General features: G+C 56.6%; 1 protein-coding gene across 3 annotated transcripts in view; it reads left to right on the top strand.

Annotated features, from left to right (window-relative positions):
- The window catches only part of CEP170B (centrosomal protein 170B), a 68,158-nt gene extending 57,155 nt beyond the window's left edge, over positions 1-11,003 (top strand). For all 3 annotated transcript variants that reach the window (XM_055287967.2, XM_063645445.1, XM_063645446.1), the window contains 8 exons: positions 51-1,826; positions 3,361-3,604; positions 7,252-7,411; positions 7,799-7,942; positions 8,021-8,109; positions 8,552-8,645; positions 8,804-8,855; positions 8,978-11,003. In XM_055287967.2, coding sequence (XP_055143942.1) covers positions 51-1,826; positions 3,361-3,604; positions 7,252-7,411; positions 7,799-7,942; positions 8,021-8,109; positions 8,552-8,645; positions 8,804-8,855; positions 8,978-9,225 — 2,807 coding nt within the window. In that variant the 3' untranslated portion in view covers positions 9,226-11,003. The remainder of the gene's footprint in view (positions 1-50; positions 1,827-3,360; positions 3,605-7,251; positions 7,412-7,798; positions 7,943-8,020; positions 8,110-8,551; positions 8,646-8,803; positions 8,856-8,977) is intronic.
- Positions 11,004-18,216: the final 7,213 nt, after the last annotated feature.

Genomic DNA, 18,216 nt, shown 5'->3' with positions numbered 1-18,216 from the left:
AGGGCCCGCAGACCAGTGGCCCTCTAACCAGCTGCTTTTGTGCTCCACAGAGGACGGCCTGGGACGTAGAGGCGGGGAGCCGGAGGGGTCCCTGCCTGTGCGCACGCGGCGACGGCTCCCTCAGCTACCCAGTGAGAGGGCTGACAGCCCTGCGGGCCCGGAGAGCAGCAGGAGGAGCGGGCCTGGGCCACCGGAGCTGGGCAGTGAGAGGGCTGACAGCCCTGCGGGCCTGGAGAGCAGCAGGAGGAGTGGGCCTGGGCCACCGGAGCTGGGCAGTGAGCAGCCCAGCCACCTCTTTGGCCAGGAGGAGTTGGATCCTGACAGCCTCAGTGATGCCAGTGGGTCGGACGGGGGCCGAGGCCCCGAGCCAGGGACGGAGCCACAGGACAGCAGACGCAGGAGCCCCCAGGAGGGGCCCACGTGGAGCAGGGGTCGGCGCTCACCAAGGGCCCCCGGGGAGCCAACTCCCGCCTCTTTCTTCATTGGGGACCAGAATGGGGACGCTGTGTTACCTAGGAAACCGCTTGCGGCTCCAGGGGATGGGGAGGGCCTAGGGCAGGTAGCCCAGCCCAGCCCCCCAGCACGGGATGGCATCTATGTCAGTGCCAGTGGGAGAATGGTCATCCAGCTACGGCCTGGACGGTCCCCAGAACCCGACGGCCCTGCCCCAGCCTTTCTCCGGCAAGAGAGCTTCACTAAGGAGCCAGCCAGTGGTCCCCCAGCGCCCGGCAAGCCCCCCCACATCTCCAGCCACCCGCTTCTACAGGACCTGGCCTCTACCCGGGCCGCACGCATGGACTTCCACTCCCAGGACACCCACCTGATCTTGAAGGAGACGGAGACGGCCCTGGCGGCCCTGGAGGCCCGACTCCTCTCCAATTCTGTGGATGCTGAGTGTGAGGGGAGCAGCACCCCAAGGCCGCCGGAGGACGCCCTGTCTGGGGACTCGGACGTGGACACAGCCAGCACCGTCAGCCTGCGTAGTGGCAAGAGCGGGCCCAGCCCCACAACCCCCCAGCCCCTGCGGGCACAGAAGGAGATGTCGCCATCCCCGCCAGCTGCACAGGACCCAGGAGGCGCCGCCCTGGGCAGTGTCCGTGAGCAGCCCTCAGAGAGGCAGGGCCACCCACTTGGCCCGACGGACATGGGCCGTGGAGAGCCGGTACGGCGCTCGGCCATAAGGCGTGGCCACAGGCCCCGAGGGTCCCTGGACTGGCCCAGTGAGGCGCGTGGCCCTGTCCTTGCCCACCTACCCGGCTCAGATGTGATGGCCTCCAACCATGAAAGCCCTGAGGCCACCGGGGCAGGACGGCTAGGGTCTCGCCGGAAACCAGCGGCCCCACCGCCATCCCCGGCTGCCCGGGAGGAGCAGAGCCGTAGCTCAGCCAGCTCCCAGAAGGGGCCGCAGGCCTTGACCCGCTCCAACAGCCTGTCCACCCCTCGCCCCACACGGGCCTCCCGGCTGAGGCGGGCCCGGCTGGGGGACGCTTCAGACACTGAGGCTGCAGATGGTGAGCGGGGGTCCCTGGGCAACACTGAGCCTGTGGGCCGGCCAGCTGCCGAGCAGGCCAAGAAGCTGTCGCGCTTGGATATCCTGGCCATGCCCCGGAAGCGGGCCGGCTCCTTCACAGGGACTAGTGACCCCGAGGCAGCCTCTGCCCGCACCAGCTTCTCTGGCCGCAGTGTGGAGTTGTGCTGTGCCAGCCGCAAGCCCACCATGGCTGAAGCACGGGCTGTCGCCAGGAAAGCTGCCAACACAGCCGCCACCACGGGTCCCCGCCAGCCCTTCAGCAGGGCCCGCTCTGGCAGTGCCCGATACACCTCCAGTGAGTGCCAGGGTGGGTGGGAGGCCAGGGCCAAGGCAGGGCTGCCAGTGGGTCTGCAGTGTCTTGGATGCCAGCTGAGTGCTGGCCATGGGCCCCTGGTCCTGGCACGAGAGGAGCCTCTGTTCCCAAAGCTGGGGTAGATGTGTTGCTGGACTCACGTGCACACACACACGTGCATGGGCCGAGGGCAGGGCCCGCAGTCCCCTGGTGTGGGTAGAACACCCTGACCGTCTCTGGCGTGGAGAGGGCCTTCCATCCCCCAGGGTGTGCCTCAGGGCCCCGAAGCCCAGGCTGACCCTCCGCACTCTTCCTGTACTCCTGGCTCAGGCCCCTGGTGCTTTGGGGTCCCCACGCCATCTGCCCATGGGCCTGGGGCCCTAGGCCTGGGGAGGGCTCTCCCATGGATCTCTGCCACAGTACTGTGGCTCAGTGAAGGGTGCCAAGTACACCTGTGCCCTCTGCTGGTAGCTGCTCTAATACCCTTCTGAGCCCGCAGGCCACATGGCTGGGGATGGAGGGAGGGCTGTGAGCAGAGCCCTGCCCTGCTCCCCAGATGTCCATGGGCAAAGCAAGCGGGGATGGTCCTCTGTGGCCACCAGAGCTGGCCTCCTACCTGGGGTGGCCGGACATCCGCGTCTGCAGAGCGGGGCCCACCCCGCCCGCCGAGGGAGCTGAGCTGTCCTGCGAGTGGATTGGTTTGAGGCCAAGGTGCTGCTGCTACTGCCTTCTGCCCTGTGCACCCACCTACCCACCCACGATCCCAGTGGAGCCTCTTTCCCGATTTCCAGCATCCTCCCACGGCCCCACCCCAACTGCTGGCTGCACTGGGCAGGCCCTGCGTGTGGCTGGAGGCTGGGGCAGGGTTCACTGGAGGAAGGGGTGGGGCAGGGCCAAGGGTCACCCCTGCTTGGTGGAGCCTGCTGTCCCTACCCAACGTGGTGCACTGGCGGTGTTTGACCCAAGCATGCGGCTCGCCATCATCCCCCACTACAGTGCAGGTGCGCAGCTGCTGCCGGGCTCAGAGCAGGGGCTGGTGAGGAGGTTAGGACTCTGCCCAGGAGGGTGGAACCCGAAGCTTTCAGTCTGACAAACTCAAGCAGGCAGCAGGGAGGGACTGCAGTGGCCTTGCTTGGGCTCTGACTGGTCCTTGCCTGTCTGTATGGTCCGCCTGGGCTGCAGCAGGTCCTGGTGGGGAGGTTTACTCTGTTTTGGGGTCTGCCAAGCACTGCTTTCCCACCACCTGTAAGGGGGTTTCCCACCTAATCAGGCGCAGATTGCTCCCGGGTTGCAGCCACTGGCCTGGGAGCACCAGGCTGCCTTCCCCGCATGTGCCCCTGGGCTGGTGGGGGCCTTGTGGCCCCTGGAGCTCAGCAGCTGTTGATGTTTCAATGAAGGGCTACTGGGTGGGGGCACTAGCCTTGACGCTGCCCGGCCCTGCAGCACTGAGCCCTCCCAGAGGGACCCTGGGACTGCCACAGGGTGCTGAGTGCTGCTTTGTTCTGTTCTTGCTTCTAAAACCAATTCACTCACCAAGACACGAGGCGCCGGCAGCAGGGCTCGGATTACACGTCCACCTCTGAGGAGGAGTACGGCTCCCGCCACGGCTCCCCCAAACACACACGCTCCCACACCTCAACAGCCACTCAGACCCCGAGGGCTGGCAGCTCCAGCCAGGCTCGTTCCCGGGCCCCCGGCCCCCGGGACACGGACGATGATGAGGAGGAGCCTGACCCTTATGGTTTCATCGTGCAGACGGCAGAGATTGCGGAGATCGCCAGGTGAGTAGCCCATTCAGAGTAAATCCACTGGGTGCCAGTGCCGTTTCTCAAGTGAGAGCACCCTGAGGGCAGGGACCAGGCTGGGAGCTCCCTTCTTGAGTGGATAGATGGTACGGCAGATGGCTGGCTAGCTGGATGGATGGACGAATGGATGGATGGATGGATGGATGGATGGATGGATGGATGGATGGATGGGAGGGTGGGTGGATGGATGGATGGATGGATGGATGGATGGATGGATGGATGGGCAGCTGGGTGGGTAGATGGATAGGTTGCTGGGTGGGTGGATGGGTGGATGGCTGGGTGGGTAGGTGGCTGGGTGGGTGGATAGATGGATGGATGGGTAGGAGGATGGGGGGGTGGGTGGGTGGATGGATGGATGGATGGATGGATGGATGGATGGATGGGGGGGTGGGTGGATGGATGGATGGATGGGCAGGTGGGTGGGTAGGTGGGTGGATGGATGGATAGATGGATGGATGGACAGGTTGGTGCATGGATGAATAAGTGGATGGATGAATGGATGGGTGGAGGTTGTATGGGTGGATGGAAGGATGGATGGAAAGGTTGGTGGGTGGCTGGGTGGGTGAATGGATGGGTAGATGGGTGGGTAGATGAATAGGTGGATGGATGGATGCGAGAGGTTGGTGGGTGGGTGGGTGGATGGGTAGGCAGATAAATGAATAGGTGGATGGATGGGAGAGGTTGGGGGGTAGATGGATGGATGGGTAGATGGGTGGGTAGATGAATAGGTGGATGGGTAGTAGAGGTTGGTTAGTGGGTGGATGGATGGACGGATGAATGGATGAGTGAGTGGGTGGATGGATGGGTGAGTGGATGGATGGATGGGTGACTGGGTGGATGGATGGATGAGTGAGTGGGTGGATGGATGGATGGGTGAGTGAGTGAGTGGATGGATGGGTGGGTGGGTGGATGGATGGATGGATGGATGAGTGAGTGGGTGGATGGACGAATGGATGGATGAGTGAGTGGATGGATGGATGGATGGGTGAGTGGGTGGGTAGGTGGATGGCTGGATGGATGGGTGAGTGGGTGGATGGATGAATGAGTGGGTGGGTGGATGGATGGATGGATGGATGGGTGAGTGGGTGGATGGATGGATGGATGGATGGATGGATGGGTGAGTGAGTGGGTGGATGGATGGATGGATGAATGAGTGGATGGATGGATGGATGAATGGATGGATGGATGAGTGGGTGGGTGGATGGATGGATGAATGGATGAGTGAGTGGGTGGATGGATGGGTGAGTGGGTGGATGGATGGATGGATGAGTGGGTGGATGGATGGATGGATGGATGAGTGGGTGGATGGATGGATGAATGGGTGGGTGGGTGGATGGATGGATGGATGGATGGATGAGTGAGTGGGTGGATGGATGGATGGATGAATGGGTGGATGGATGGATGGATGGATGGATGGATGGATGGATGGATGAGTAGGTGGGTGTGTGGGTGGATGGATGGATGGATGGATGAGTGAGTGGGTGGATGGATGGATAGATGGATGAGTAAGTGGGTGGATGGATGGATGGATGGATGGATGAGTGGGTGGGTGGGTGGGTGGATGGATGGATGGATGGATGGATGAATGGATGAGTGAGTGGGTGGATGGATGGATGGGTGAGTGGGTGGGTGGATGGATGGATGGATGGATGGGTGAGTGGATGGATGGATGGATGGATGGATGGATGGGTGAGTGGGTGGGTGGATGGATGGATGGATGGATGGATGGATGGATGGATGAGTAGGTGGATGGAGAGGTGGGTGGATGCAGATCTTCCCAGGAGGTGAGACCTCCAGTACAAGGAGGGCCTCCTCAAAGGTTATTAGAAATGAACTCCTTCACATGGTCATTCAGTAACGAGGCCCTCTCCAGGCCAGGTGCTGGGGAGGATGGGGTAGGGAGTTGGGTGGGAGTGAGAGTGGTCTTTGCCAAGCAGTGGTCAGTACTGCAAAGGCAGGCTCTGAAAGGCTGTGGGGCAGGTAGAGGAGGTCCCAGGACCAGGGTGGATGGCAAGTGTTTGTTGTGGAGGATGCTGAGCTTGAAGCCCATGAGGGACCTGGAAGGAGGTGGCCAGGCGCAGGCGGCCCTTAGAGAGTGGCCCACACTGGGGTGGAGGCGCAGGCACCTGAGGCTGTGAGCAGTATGAAGTTGGTGGGGAGGACCTGGGGGGCTTGGAAGGACGGGGACTGGGGACAGGGCTCTTGGGATGCTTGAGGTATTGGGGGAGCATAGGGAAGAAGGCTGCCATCAGTGGAGGAGGCGGGCACAGGGCTGGGGCTCTAGACAGAGACACTGCACCAGGCTGAGAAGGGGGTGGGTGCTTCCAGGCCTGAGAGAAGAAGGGGACGTGGGGGGCCCATGTGGGTTTCTGGAGTTCTCTGCCTTCCACGGCGGGCGAGCTGGAGCATGCGATGTGCCGGGGGCGGGAAGCCAGGGAGTGCTGGGCGGGGGCCCGAGGGCCAGGGGCATGTGCCAGTTGGTGTCACCCAGAGGTGGAGGGAGGGCTTCCATGTTTTGTCGTGATGTGGAAGGGTGGACCCAGCTAGGACCCAGTCCTGAGTGGGGCCAGGGCAGCCAGTGGGCTGTGCAAGGCCATCTGGGCAGAGGGTGCTGGGGCTGTTTCTCCGGTTGTGCCAGTGTCTGTCGAGGGTTGTGGTGCCGCTGGAGGTCGGGGCATGGGGAGGGCCCTCAGGGTGGTCTGTTCCTTAGGTGACTGCCAGTGTGGGGGCCGAGGAGGCTTGGGGTGGGGCCTGTCCCCATGAGGATGGGTGGTTGACAGTGACAGGGAGCCTGGGTCCCCAAGGCCTGGGCTGAAGGCCTAAGTGGGGCAGGACCTGCTGGTGGCCCAGGTGCTTAAGGGGCCAGCAGGATAGGCGACAAGGCTGTGCGCTTCAGCAGAGGGCTGGGAGCTGCTCACAGGCCCGGCAGGACCCTGTACTCGCTGGGAAGTGTCTGTTACCTCGGCAGCATGGAGGCCTGTGCCCCCTCGGCACATCCTAGGGGGATTGAGCTGGCCAGGCTTGGGCAGGGGGCTAGGCTGAGCTGCCATTGGCCTCACTGGCCTGCAAGGGGTCCCCTGCCTCTCTGGATCTGCCTGCCCCACCCTTTGCCCAGCCCCACCCTCTGCCCAGCCCCCACCTTCAGTGTGAGGAGTGCCAGGCTCTAGTTTCTGTGACCTCAGCCCACTCCCTTCCTTGCCTCAGTTTCTCTGCCCGCAGAGCTGGGCGCCCATGGCACCCACACGTTCTATGACTGAGTCCCATCCATCCCATTTGGGCCCTGCAGCTGTGATGCTGGCCCTGGGGGGCCGGAGAGGGAGGAGGTATGGCCTGCCCCGGAGCCAGCAAGGGTCTCTGTGCACTCTTCTTTTCAGGCTCCATCCCAGCCCCCCACCATCCCTCCTTGTGGCTGTGGGGAGTTGGGCCTCCCTGTGGGGCCGTGGCCAGTGCCTGTGTAACCAGTGGCTAGGCCAGTGTTTGGGGCCAGGCTGGGGAGTACCTCCCCCAGGCCCCACCTCTGGCCAGCAGCTGCCTGGGAGCTGGGAGGGGCTTTAAGGCCTGTCTGGCCCCTGCTGCCCCGACTTCCTCTGTGCAGAACCTGCCGTCTTTCCTGCCGGCTGCAGGCTGAGCCAGACGCTGGTGAAGGACGTGGCCATCCTAGCCCGGGAGATCCACGATGTGGCTGGGGATGGTGACACACTGGGCTCCTCGGAGCCTGCCCACAGCGCCTCCCTCAGCACCATGCCCAGCACCCCCGCCTCAACCATCTCTGCCCGGGAGGAGGTGAGCCCCAAGCTTTCTGAGGCCCCTGTGCCAGAGCCACCCTCGAGGAGGGTCAGGCCAGGTCCCCACAGCCCTTTGCACACCTTGGCTGAGGCCCTGCTGTGCATCCCCACTTGGCGAGCACATGTCCCCATGGGTCAGCGCCCCAAACGGCCACCAGAGAGCTCGAGGTCTGGGGAGCTCGCGGCACCTGAGTCAGGCCTGACTGTGCCGTCATCCCCAGCCCAGCTGCCTCCTCGGTGGGGCAGGGGCACAGGAGGGGCCCTGTACAGACAGAAGGTGGGTGTGCTCTGTCCACCTGCTGGGCCGGAGCAGGGAGGTGCAGCTGGCCACAGCCTGGCAGGAGCCTCTGCCCGGGGCCCACGGTGCCTGCCCTCCCTCTTGCAGCTGGTGCAGCGCATCCCCGAGGCCAGCCTCAACTTTCAGAAGGTGCCGCCCGGCTCGCTGAACTCTCGGGACTTTGACCAGAACATGAACGACAGCTGTGAGGACGCGCTGGCCAACAAGACGCGGCCTCGGAACCGAGAGGAGGCACGGTGCCCACTACCGCCACGGAGCTGGGTGTCGGGGGGAGCGGGGCGGGGCCATGCTGATGCCGGGCTCTTGCAGGTGATCTTCGATAACCTGATGCTGAACCCGGTGTCCCAGCTGTCGCAGGCCATCCGTGAGAACACAGAGCACCTTGCCGAGAAGATGAAGTGAGTCGGCTTCCTGGCTGAGGTGGACACCCAGACACCAGCACAGCTGCGTGAGCTGAGACTCAGGCCTGGCTGAGTCCCTCAAGGGCAGCGGTTTCACGGGTACTCGTGTGCACCTGTGGAGCCAGCCCTCCCATGTGCACGTGTATGTGGCTCCCAGCAGGCAGACCCTGGACTCAGAGGAGCCAGCGCCTCCAGGACGGCCCTTCCTCCCCTTCTCCCCTAACCCTCATCCCGGGCCCAGCCCCCGCCACCGCCCAGTGTCAGGCACAGATGGGACTTTGGTGCCTGTCAGCCCAGGTCATGCATCAGGCCTGTTTCCCCCTTAGGCCCAGGTGGGGTGGGATGAACTTCATGGCAGGGGAGGTCTGGGAGAATTGTGCCTCAGTTCTGTCATCCCTGTCCTTGTCCCCCCATTTCTGCCTCCCCCTACCTCCGACAGGATCCTCTTTCAGAACACAGGGAGAGCCTGGGAGGACCTGGAAGCCAGGATCAACGCCGAGAATGAGGTGCCCATCCTGAAGACATCTAACAAGGTGAGCGCCGGGGCCCCGTGCCCCTTGGCCCGCCCCCAGCCAGCCTGGCTTTGCCCGGCTGGCCACAAACCTTGTCCCAGCTCCTGCACACAGAGCCCCGGGGCAGGGCTGCAGCCCCTCAGAAGTTGACTCCACCTCCCTTCCTGCCACGTTTCCAGGAAATCAGCTCCATCCTGAAGGAACTGAGGCGGGTGCAGAAGCAGCTGGAAGGTGAGTGTGGCCCAAGCCTGGGGCAGCAAGGGAGGCTGGCAGGGCCTTGTGGGGAACCCTGACTCACAGGGTGGGTGCAGGTGAACTGAATCCGCAGCCTGACCCTCCCTCCCCACCTCCAGTTATGAACGCCATTGTGGACCCCAGTGGGAGCCTGGATCTGCTCACAGGAAACAGGAGCTCGGCCAGCTCTGCACAGCCGGGGCTGGGGAAGGGCCGTGTGGCTGCCCAGAGCCCACCCTCGCCCGCCTCAGCCGAGGCCCTGCTGCCAGCCCTGCCCCTGAGGGGTTTCCCACAGCGGGCCAGCTGTGGGCCTCCCAGCCTCCCGGACCCCACCTTCCTCCCTGATGCAGAGAGGTTCCTGATCTAGGCCCCAGACCTGGCCAGGCCGGCCTCCCTGTGTGTGTGCGTCTCTGCCTTCCGTCTGCCGTGTGCCCGCCTGCCTGGCCGCAGGTGGTTCTCCCTGAAGACCCCACATGTGCCATATCCCCGTGGGCGGGTGCCTCCCATCCCTCGCCCGCTCGTCAGCTCCCAGCCAGCACCCTACTCACCCTGTCCAGCCCTGTGGCCACCCCCACCCCCGCCTCGCCCCCTACAGGCCTCTGGGCCCAGTTCCTGGCCAGGCTGCTGCCAAGGTCAAGCCCTCAAGGGCATTACCCCGCCTCCTCTTCATCACTGTTATTTTTGTCTTTAGCTTTAAAGGAAAGAGTTGTTGGTGCCATTGCAGGTGCCCCCTCCAGGCCTGACTGGCTCTGCCAGGCACTAACCTGCCATATCCCTTTGTGCTGGCCTGCAGCCAGGCAGAGGAAGAGAGGTCGACTGTGGGGTCATTTGGTGCCAAACATGGAACTGGGCAGGCTCACCTGTTCCTGGGACTAAGAAGGCAGGGCCCTTGCCCTGGTGGCTCCTGCCTGACCCCAGGCCTTTTATAGGCAGGAGCCCCACTGCTTCCAGCCTTTGGTGCCAACACAGTTGCCAAACCCACTGAGCTTGGGGCTGCCCCATGGAGCCCTCCTGGGTATGGACCGGGGGCTTGTTGAGAGCTGAGCCATGCACACAGGTGCAGACACCCCCCAATCCCATGCACGTGGCTAGTCCAGGCACCTCCATGCTGCGCCGTGAGGACTGCAGGGGACGGGGCTATGGGCCTCTGTACTTGGGCTTCCAAGGGCCTGGGTGCAGCTGGGTGCCTGGCAGCCCTTCTGGCGGGTGTGAGTGCATGACCAAAGTGACTGGAAGCTGGGTTTCCGGAAGCTCGCAGCTTGGCCTGCACCACACGCCCTCTCCTTTTGGCTTCACGCCATCAGGCGTCAAGTGGGCGTGGGGGCAGGGACGGGCCCAGAAACTGTTGTTTTCTCAGGATTCTTTCAGCTGGGAACATGGCAGGTGAGCAGAGCTTGGTCCCTCTGCCGTGGCCCCTGCTGGGGCAGCCCGTGTTGCCGGAGCCTCTAAACCAAAGAGCCCGTTGGCCGTGGTTGGTGGGGGTGGATGTGGGGGTGTCCCACCTGGATCAGACTGGCGTGGGTGAGCTCCACACCCCGCCTGGCATTGGTATGAGAGTCGGACCTGGACAGGGCCAGCTGCTGGGGGAGCGGCGCTGGGGACTGGAGGCTGGAAGCTGGTGGTGTGTGTCCCCTGTTTACTTTTAGCTGATCTGGGGTTGGGTGTATGGGTTCTGTTCCGCTGAGCCCTGCGGCCCGCGTGATGTTTACGTGTGTGTGTGAGGGGGGGCGGGGGTGGCAGGTGTCCCCCCCGCTGGTCCCCGCCCCGAGAGCCTGCTGTCTGTATGGAGGAGGTGCTAGTCCGGCCCACCGGGCTGCTGCCCACCCCTGCATGCCCCAGTTGCCCACCCCGCCTGCCCCCGGACATGAAGTGGTCACGCTTCATCCACGGCTCCTTCCCACCCCTCGGCAGTGGCTGTGCAATGTTTTAAATTCACAAGTTCCTGCTCCTCCCCACGCTGAGCTCCTTTGTTCCTCCCCCTCCAGCCTTTGCCTGGGAACTGGTCCTTGTTTGCCGGGCTTCTCGGAGGGTTCACTGTACATTCGTTCTCAGGTGGTCTTGTGGCTGTCTTTCGGAAAATGGTTATTTTATATGATTTGTCATGGAATTTGTTCTAATAAATCATTCTTCTATCACGTGGCAGCACGCTGGAGCCTGTCCCCTTGGCCTTGTTTCTCTGTCCTTGGTGTCTGGGGTGGGTGGGGCCCCGCACATAGGACAGAGCAGGGGAGGCTGCAATTCAGAGATGCTGCCACCAGGGGGCGGCCTGGGCTAGAAAGCAGCATTTCCAGATGTTTACTCCTAAAAAACAGAAGTTAATTTATGAAAACTATTCAGTGAGACAGCATCCTAGAGCACTGTGTTTTTGTTTGTTTGTTTGTTTGTTTTTTAGATGGAGTCTCACTCGGTCTCCCAGGCTGGAGTGCAATGGCGCGATCTCTGCTCACTGCAAGCTCCGCCTCCCGGGTTCACGCCATTCTCCTGCCTCAGCCTCTCCGAGTAGCTGGGACTACAGGCGCCCGCCACCACGCCCGGCTAATTTTTTGTATTTTTAGTAGAGACGGGGTTTCACCGTGTTAGCCAAGATGGTCTCGATCTCCTGGCCTCGTGATCCACCCGCCTCGGCCTCCCAAAGTGCTGGGATTACAGGCGTGAGCCACCGCGCCTGGCCGAGAGCACTGTTTAAAACTCCGCTCATCCTGCATAAAAATAAGCAGTGAGCAGGCACACAGTCGCCGTGCGGTGAGCGCCACCTCCCGCCCCAGTTCCTTCTCCCTGCTAGGGCTTTGGAGGATACCCACTTCCCGCTGTTACATCACATCACTGGCACCCATCACGCCCGGGTTGTTGGAGGTGTCAGAGTTCACTGTCCATCTCCAGCCACAGGGCGGGCCCCACGGCATTGATGTGCTGTTGGGCTACCCTTGGGGACGCATTTGAGTTTGCAAGGGGGTGGTTGAGCCGAGCGGCCCACCGAGAACTTGAGGACAGGGCTCCACAGGCCTCATGCAGCCACTCAGGGTCTCCACGCCTTGCCTTGCCATCTGAACCATCTGAATGCCACTCCCGGGGCCACACTTGAGGTGGTCACCGCTGGCCCGGCCCCCTTAATGGGAGGTCACAGGGAGGACTGTGAGTGAGGCCAGGTAGTGAGACCTTAGTCTGGGCAGCAGACTCCTGAGGGCCTTCTGAGCAGGGCCCCTCAACGACACTTCCTGGAGACCCAGAGCCTGCTGGAAAGTCAGCCGGAACAGACGTCCCAGGGCCCATGGCTGTGGAAGGTGCAGGGGGCGCGCCGGCCCTAGGGTGGGGCTGGGCCCAAGGGGCCAGTGGGCGGTGATTTGGTTTGGTGGGCTCAACATTCCAGGACCTCCCCTAAGGAGTGCGAGCTTCTCTTGTTTCTTGTCTAGTCAGAGCGAGGAGGGCTTTGGGAGTGAGGGCACAGGGGCTGCAGGAGGAGGTGGTGGAGGGCAGGTGGGCCATGTGGAGAGGCCGGAGCCTGAAGGGGCCGGGTCCCCGGCAGAGGGGCAGAGAGGGCCAAGGACATGCCCAGCTCCTGGCCCAAGTGGCCCAGATGTGGGGACAGTGGGTGAGATGCTCAAGTGACAGTTGGGGATGCAGTCAGGGAGGTGGAGCTGAGGAGAGAGATCCCTGCGGGACAGAGGGGAGGTCAGTGGCTCAGGGTCTGCTTTGGGTCTTGGGTCATTTGCAGGAGTGAGTGAAGCACACATGTTGTTTGTGTCCAATTAATCTTGCTAGTGACAAATATAAGAAGAAATCATTAGAGAGAATGAAGCCCACACCTTTTCCATGCAAAAATTAATGGCTTTTTCAGAGAAATTTTTCAGAAAAATTCAAAGAAATGATCACCAAACATTCAAATTATGACAAAAAAACAGTAAACTGTTTTTACTCTCAAATATAATAAAATTTTACTGAGAAGGCTGTCATGATTTAGCTTGAAGAAGAACTTAAAATCATATCACAGGCCTTTTCTCCTTTTGGCCGCGAGTAACGGGTACAGAATGGATTTGCCTTCTCACCTTGAACAGTGAGAAAATGACAAAATATGTGAAACGGCAGTTTTCAGACACTGGACAGCAGGCAGCACAGGATCGTGATGTCCAGAAAGGAAAGAAATGAGGTGAGCCCGACGCCTGCCTTGCTCACGGCACAGCTTGCAGGCCAAAGCGCCGAAAGGCTCCCACGGAGTTTGGTGATGTTGCCGAGTTGAGGCCCAGATCAGAGTTTAGGGAGGCCAAGGCAACTGGAATTTGCAGAGTGAAGCAGCGGTGAGGAGAGCACCACACACAGAGCCCCAGCGCCGGAAGAGGACCCCCTGCACACATGCGAGGAAGCCAGGGGAGGCAGGAAAACCGCCAGCATTCGGAACGCTGGAGCCGAACATGCCTTGGATGTGATACAGGCCTGGAAATGCTTGCACCCCCACTGGCTGGGGGAGAAAGGCTCGTGGTGCACAGGACACTGGATGGTCCTCAGAAGGGAACTGCCGATGAGTAGGGCACCATCAGCCACAGCCCTGCCTCCCCTCCTGCTGCAAAGCTTGGGTCCGGTTTTCTCACTGTCTGAGGTGAGAAGGCAAACCCATCCTGTACTCCTGTCGCTCACGGCCAGAAGCAGCCTGTGGCATAATTTTAAGTTCTTCCTTAAGCTATCAATTATAAGGGAATTTCTTTCTTTGTTTGTTTCTTTTTTTTTTTGGAGATAGAGTCTCGCTGAGTGCAGTGGTGTGATCTTGGCTCACTGCAACCTTCTCCCGGGTTCAAGCAATTCTCCTGCCTCAGCCTCCTGAGTAGCTGGGATTACAGGCGCGTGCCACCACACCTGGCTAATTCTTGTATTTTTAGTAGAGACAGGGGTTTTGCCATGTTGGCCAGGCTGGTCTCGAACTCCTGACCTCAGGCAATCCGCCTGCCTCAGCCTTCCAAAGTGCTGGGATTACAGGCGTGAGCCACCGCGCCTGGCTGGGAATTTCTTAGTAAATTAGGCTACCTGAAAACTAGGAACCTCTATTCATCCAAAGACACCTTGAAGAGAGTGAAAAGGACAAATAATTTGGACTCAAAATGTATAGTAACTATTATAAGTCAGAGAAAAAAGATGGGCAACCCAGTAAAGAGCAGGGAAAGTGAGCAGGTGCATAGCAGGAGGGTGTCCAAGTGCCCAAACACCTTTATGAAAACATGCGCAATATCATTTGTCTAAAAAAGAGAAGTGCAAATTAAAACCATAATGAGATACAACCATACCCACCAAGGTAGCTAAAACTAGAATCCTTGGCTTGGCAGGTGAGAGTATAGTGGTTCAACTATTTTGGAAAAAGTGGCAGAATTTACCAACTCTATACATATGCCTACCTAGGACCCAGCAGTTCTACTCCCAGCTTTATACCCAAGAGAAACAAGTGCATTCAGCCCTTCAAAGGCATGTCCAAGACTGCTCATAGCAGCTGTATTGGTAAAATCTCCACATGGAAAGCAACCTCACGGCCCTCGACAACAGAATGGGTGAATAACATCTGGTATGTTCGAGCCCTGGGCTAGGACATTGCAAGGCAAAAAAAGATGACTACACTTCATAAAACATGGATGACTCTCCAGACATCGCAATGAGCACAAGAAGCCAGACACCAAAGTCTACACGCCGTAGGATTTCAAAAGCAGGTAAAAGTGATCCATGACAGCAGAAGTCACAACACTGGTTACCTCTTGGGGGGCAGGTATTAACTAAGATGTTCAAGGAAATTGTTCTCCACCGGTCTCCAAAAAAAAAGGCCAGGCATGGTGGCTCACACCTGTGGTCCCAGGCTTCCAGGTAATAGATGGATTCAGGGATTTTCTGGTTGCCAGTTGATTGAAAGAGTTATCTAAAGACCTGGAATCAGGCCGGGAGCAGTGGCTCACGTCTGTAATCCCAGCACTTTGGGAGGCCGAGGCAGGTGGGATCACCTGAGGTCAGGAGTTGGAGACCAGCCTGAACTGGTGAAACCCTACCTCTACTAAAAATACAAAAAAATAGCCGAGCGTGGTGGTGTGCGCCTGTAGTCCCAGCTACTCTGAGGGCGGAGGCACAAGAATCGCTTGAACCTGGGAGGCAGAGGTTGCAGTGAGCCACTGCACTCCAGCCTGAGCGAGAGAGCGAGACTCTGTCTCCTAAAATAAAATAAATAAATTTGGTCACTCTACATATGTATGTTATACTGCAATACAAATTTGAAAAAAATAAGAATAGAAAATATCTAATAGCATCAAATTGTTCCTAATATTCTCTTGTCTTTCTCGCCTCTGTAGGAGCCGCTGACCCAGGAGTTTTCACTCCTGATGTTGGTGATTTGTGCGTTTTCTTTCTCGTTTCAGTCTTGCTGTGGTTTGCCAGTTTCAATACTCTTTTCATAAAACCAACTTTTTGGTTTTACATATTTTCTGTTACCTGTTTATTGTTTTCTCTTTCATTGATTTCTGCTGTTAGTTTTAATTTTATTTTTGTTTGTTAGCTTTTTTCTTTTCTTCCCTATCTGGAGTTTCTGTCTTATTTCTTTCTTTCCTTCGTGACACGGACAGTCACTGATTTTTCTGCGAATCTTCTTTTCTAATATACAGATTTACAGCTATACATTTCCTTCTAAACATAATTTTAGCTGATCCCATAAGGTTTGATATATTTTCATCACTATTTAGGTAAAACAATTTCTAGCATTTTGTGATTTCTTTTTTGGCCTGTCGGTTATTTAGATGTGTATTGTTAAATTACCAAACATTTGAGAATTTTCTGGTTATTCTTTTGTTATTGATTTGTAGCCTCTTTTCACTATGGTCAGAATATATGCTTAAAATTATTTCAGTCACTTGAAATGTATAGAGAATGCCTTACGGTCCAGTATATGGACACTTTTGATAATTATTACATATGCCCTTGAAGGGAATATGTAAACTTCCAATTTTTTTGGAGAGGTGTTATTTTTTATCAATTTGACCAACTTCATAATTTATGTTCAAATAATCTATATCCATATGAATTTTCTTCCATCTGCTTATTCTACTAGTAACTGAAAGGACTGTATTAAAGTCGCCGCCATGATAGCAGATCTCTCTATTTCTCTTTTCAGTTCTGTAAGTTTTTATTTTGTTTTATTTTATTTTATTTTTTGAGATGGAGCCGCACTCTGTTGCCCAGGCTGGAGTGCAGTGGTGTGATCTCGGCTCACTGCAACCTCTGCCTCCTGGGTTCAAACCATTTTCCTGCCTCAGCCTCCCAAGTAGCTGGGATTACAGACTCCCACCACCACGCCTGGCTAATTTTTGTCTTTTTTAATAGAGACGGGGTTTCACCATGTTGGTCAGGCTGGTCTCAAACTCCTGACCACAAGTGATCTCCTGCCTTGGCCTCCCAAAGTGCTAGGATTACAGATGTGAGCCACTGCGCCCGGCCTATAAGTTTTTCTTTATGTATTTCGAAGCTATGCTATTAGGTGCATACAATTTAGAATTATTAACTTCCCGGTTGATGAGCCCTCTTATGATTATGAAGTCTTCTTTATCTCTAGTTATTTTTTTATCTGAAGTCGATTTTGTCTCATATTATTATAGTTATGCCAGCTTTTCTTGTAGTTAATGTTATCATGATTTATTTTTTCCATCCTTTTATTTATTTATTTAAACCAACTCACTTCAAAGAATTTCTATCCTTTTAACGAAATTTTTGTGGGGCTTGTTTTAAAATATTCAGTCTGACAATATTTCTTTTAATTGGAGCATTTTTAGTATACATCTATTATATTTATCGATGTACTTAGGTTTAAATCTGCCATGTTACATCTGCTATTTGTTCTTTTTTCTCCCTTTTTTTCCTTTTTTAGGATTAATTAAAATATTTTATTTTACATCCTCCGATTTGCTTGTTAGTCATACTTTTATTGTACTAGTAGCAATTACCCAAACAATTATAAAATTAATCCTTCACTAATTATGGTCTAATGTAAATTGTTCTTTTTACCACTTTCTGGCAATTATACAATTATAATTATAAAATCATTTACAATTATAAAATGTTATTATAAAATTCATCCTTCACTTACCAAGGCCTAATGTTTATAAATGTGTGCTTTTATCACTTCCTGGACAATGTAAAGACCTTCTAACGCTTTATTTATTTATTTATTTATTTTTTGAGACAGAGTCTCGCTCTGTCGCCCAGGCTGGAGTGCAGTGGTGCGAACTCGGCTCACTGCAACCTCTGCCTCCTGGGTTCAAGCGATTCTCCTGCCTCAGCCTCCAGAGGAGCTGGGGCTACAGGCATGTGTCACCACACCCAGCTAATTTTTTTTTATTTTTAGTAAAGACGGGATCTCACCGTGTTGGTCAGGCTAGTCTTGAACTCCTGACCTCAAAGGATCCACCCGCCTTGGCCTCCCAAAGTGCTGGGATTACAAGTGTGAGCCACCACGCTCTGTCCTTCTAATGCTTTAAATCCATCGGCCTCTCTCCCACTTTTTGTGCTGTCATTCTCAGGTATTTCAATTCTGCACAAATGTTAAACCACACAAGAAATCATCTTACATTTTCTTTTTTTTTTTTTTTTTTTTTTTTGAGACGGAGTCTCGCTCTGTCCCCTAGGCTGGAGTGCAGTGGCACGATCTCGGCTCACTGCAACCTCTGCCTCCCGGGTTCACGCCATTCTCCTGCCTCAGCCTCTCCAAGTAGCTGGGACTACAGGCGCCTGCCACCACGCCCGGCTAATTTTTTGTATTTTTAGTAGAGACAGGGTTTCACCGTGGTCTCGATCTCCTGACCTCGTGATCCGCCCGCCTCGGCCTCCCAAAGTGCTGGGATTACAAGCGTGAGCCACCGTGCCCGGCCTCGTCTTACATTTTCTACAGCTGGTGTGCATTGAAACGCACCAGCGTGTTTCTTCTCTGCTGCTCTTTCGTTCTTGGCCTCCTGCGTTTCCATGTTTTCATCCAGGACCATTTTCCAAAGGCCTCCATTGTGATTTGTCTTGTTTATTAGTGCACGTTTGCTGTGAGGAATTCTCTCAATGCACTGGGGAGGGTGTCTGAAAATGTTTTTGTTTTGCCTTTCCCTTTCACTTGAAATAGCATCCCAAGTTGGCAGTTATTTTCTCTTGGTACTTAGAGAATGTTGTTCCATTTTCTTCTGGCTTTCAGTGCTTATGTGGAGAAGTCAAGAGCCTCATTGTTGCCTCTTTGAAGGTTGCATCTTGTTTTTTCCCGGCTGTTATTTGTTTAATTTATTTTTATTTTTGTAGAGACAGGATCCTCCTGTCTCGGCCTCCCAAAGTGTTGGGATTACAGGCGTGAGCCGCTGTGCCCCGCCTCCTG

This window comes from Symphalangus syndactylus, chromosome 8, assembly GCF_028878055.3.
Source record: "Symphalangus syndactylus isolate Jambi chromosome 8, NHGRI_mSymSyn1-v2.1_pri, whole genome shotgun sequence".
In the NCBI taxonomy this organism is placed as follows: domain Eukaryota; kingdom Metazoa; phylum Chordata; class Mammalia; order Primates; family Hylobatidae; genus Symphalangus; species Symphalangus syndactylus.
This window is presented reverse-complemented; position numbering and strand designations above follow the sequence as displayed.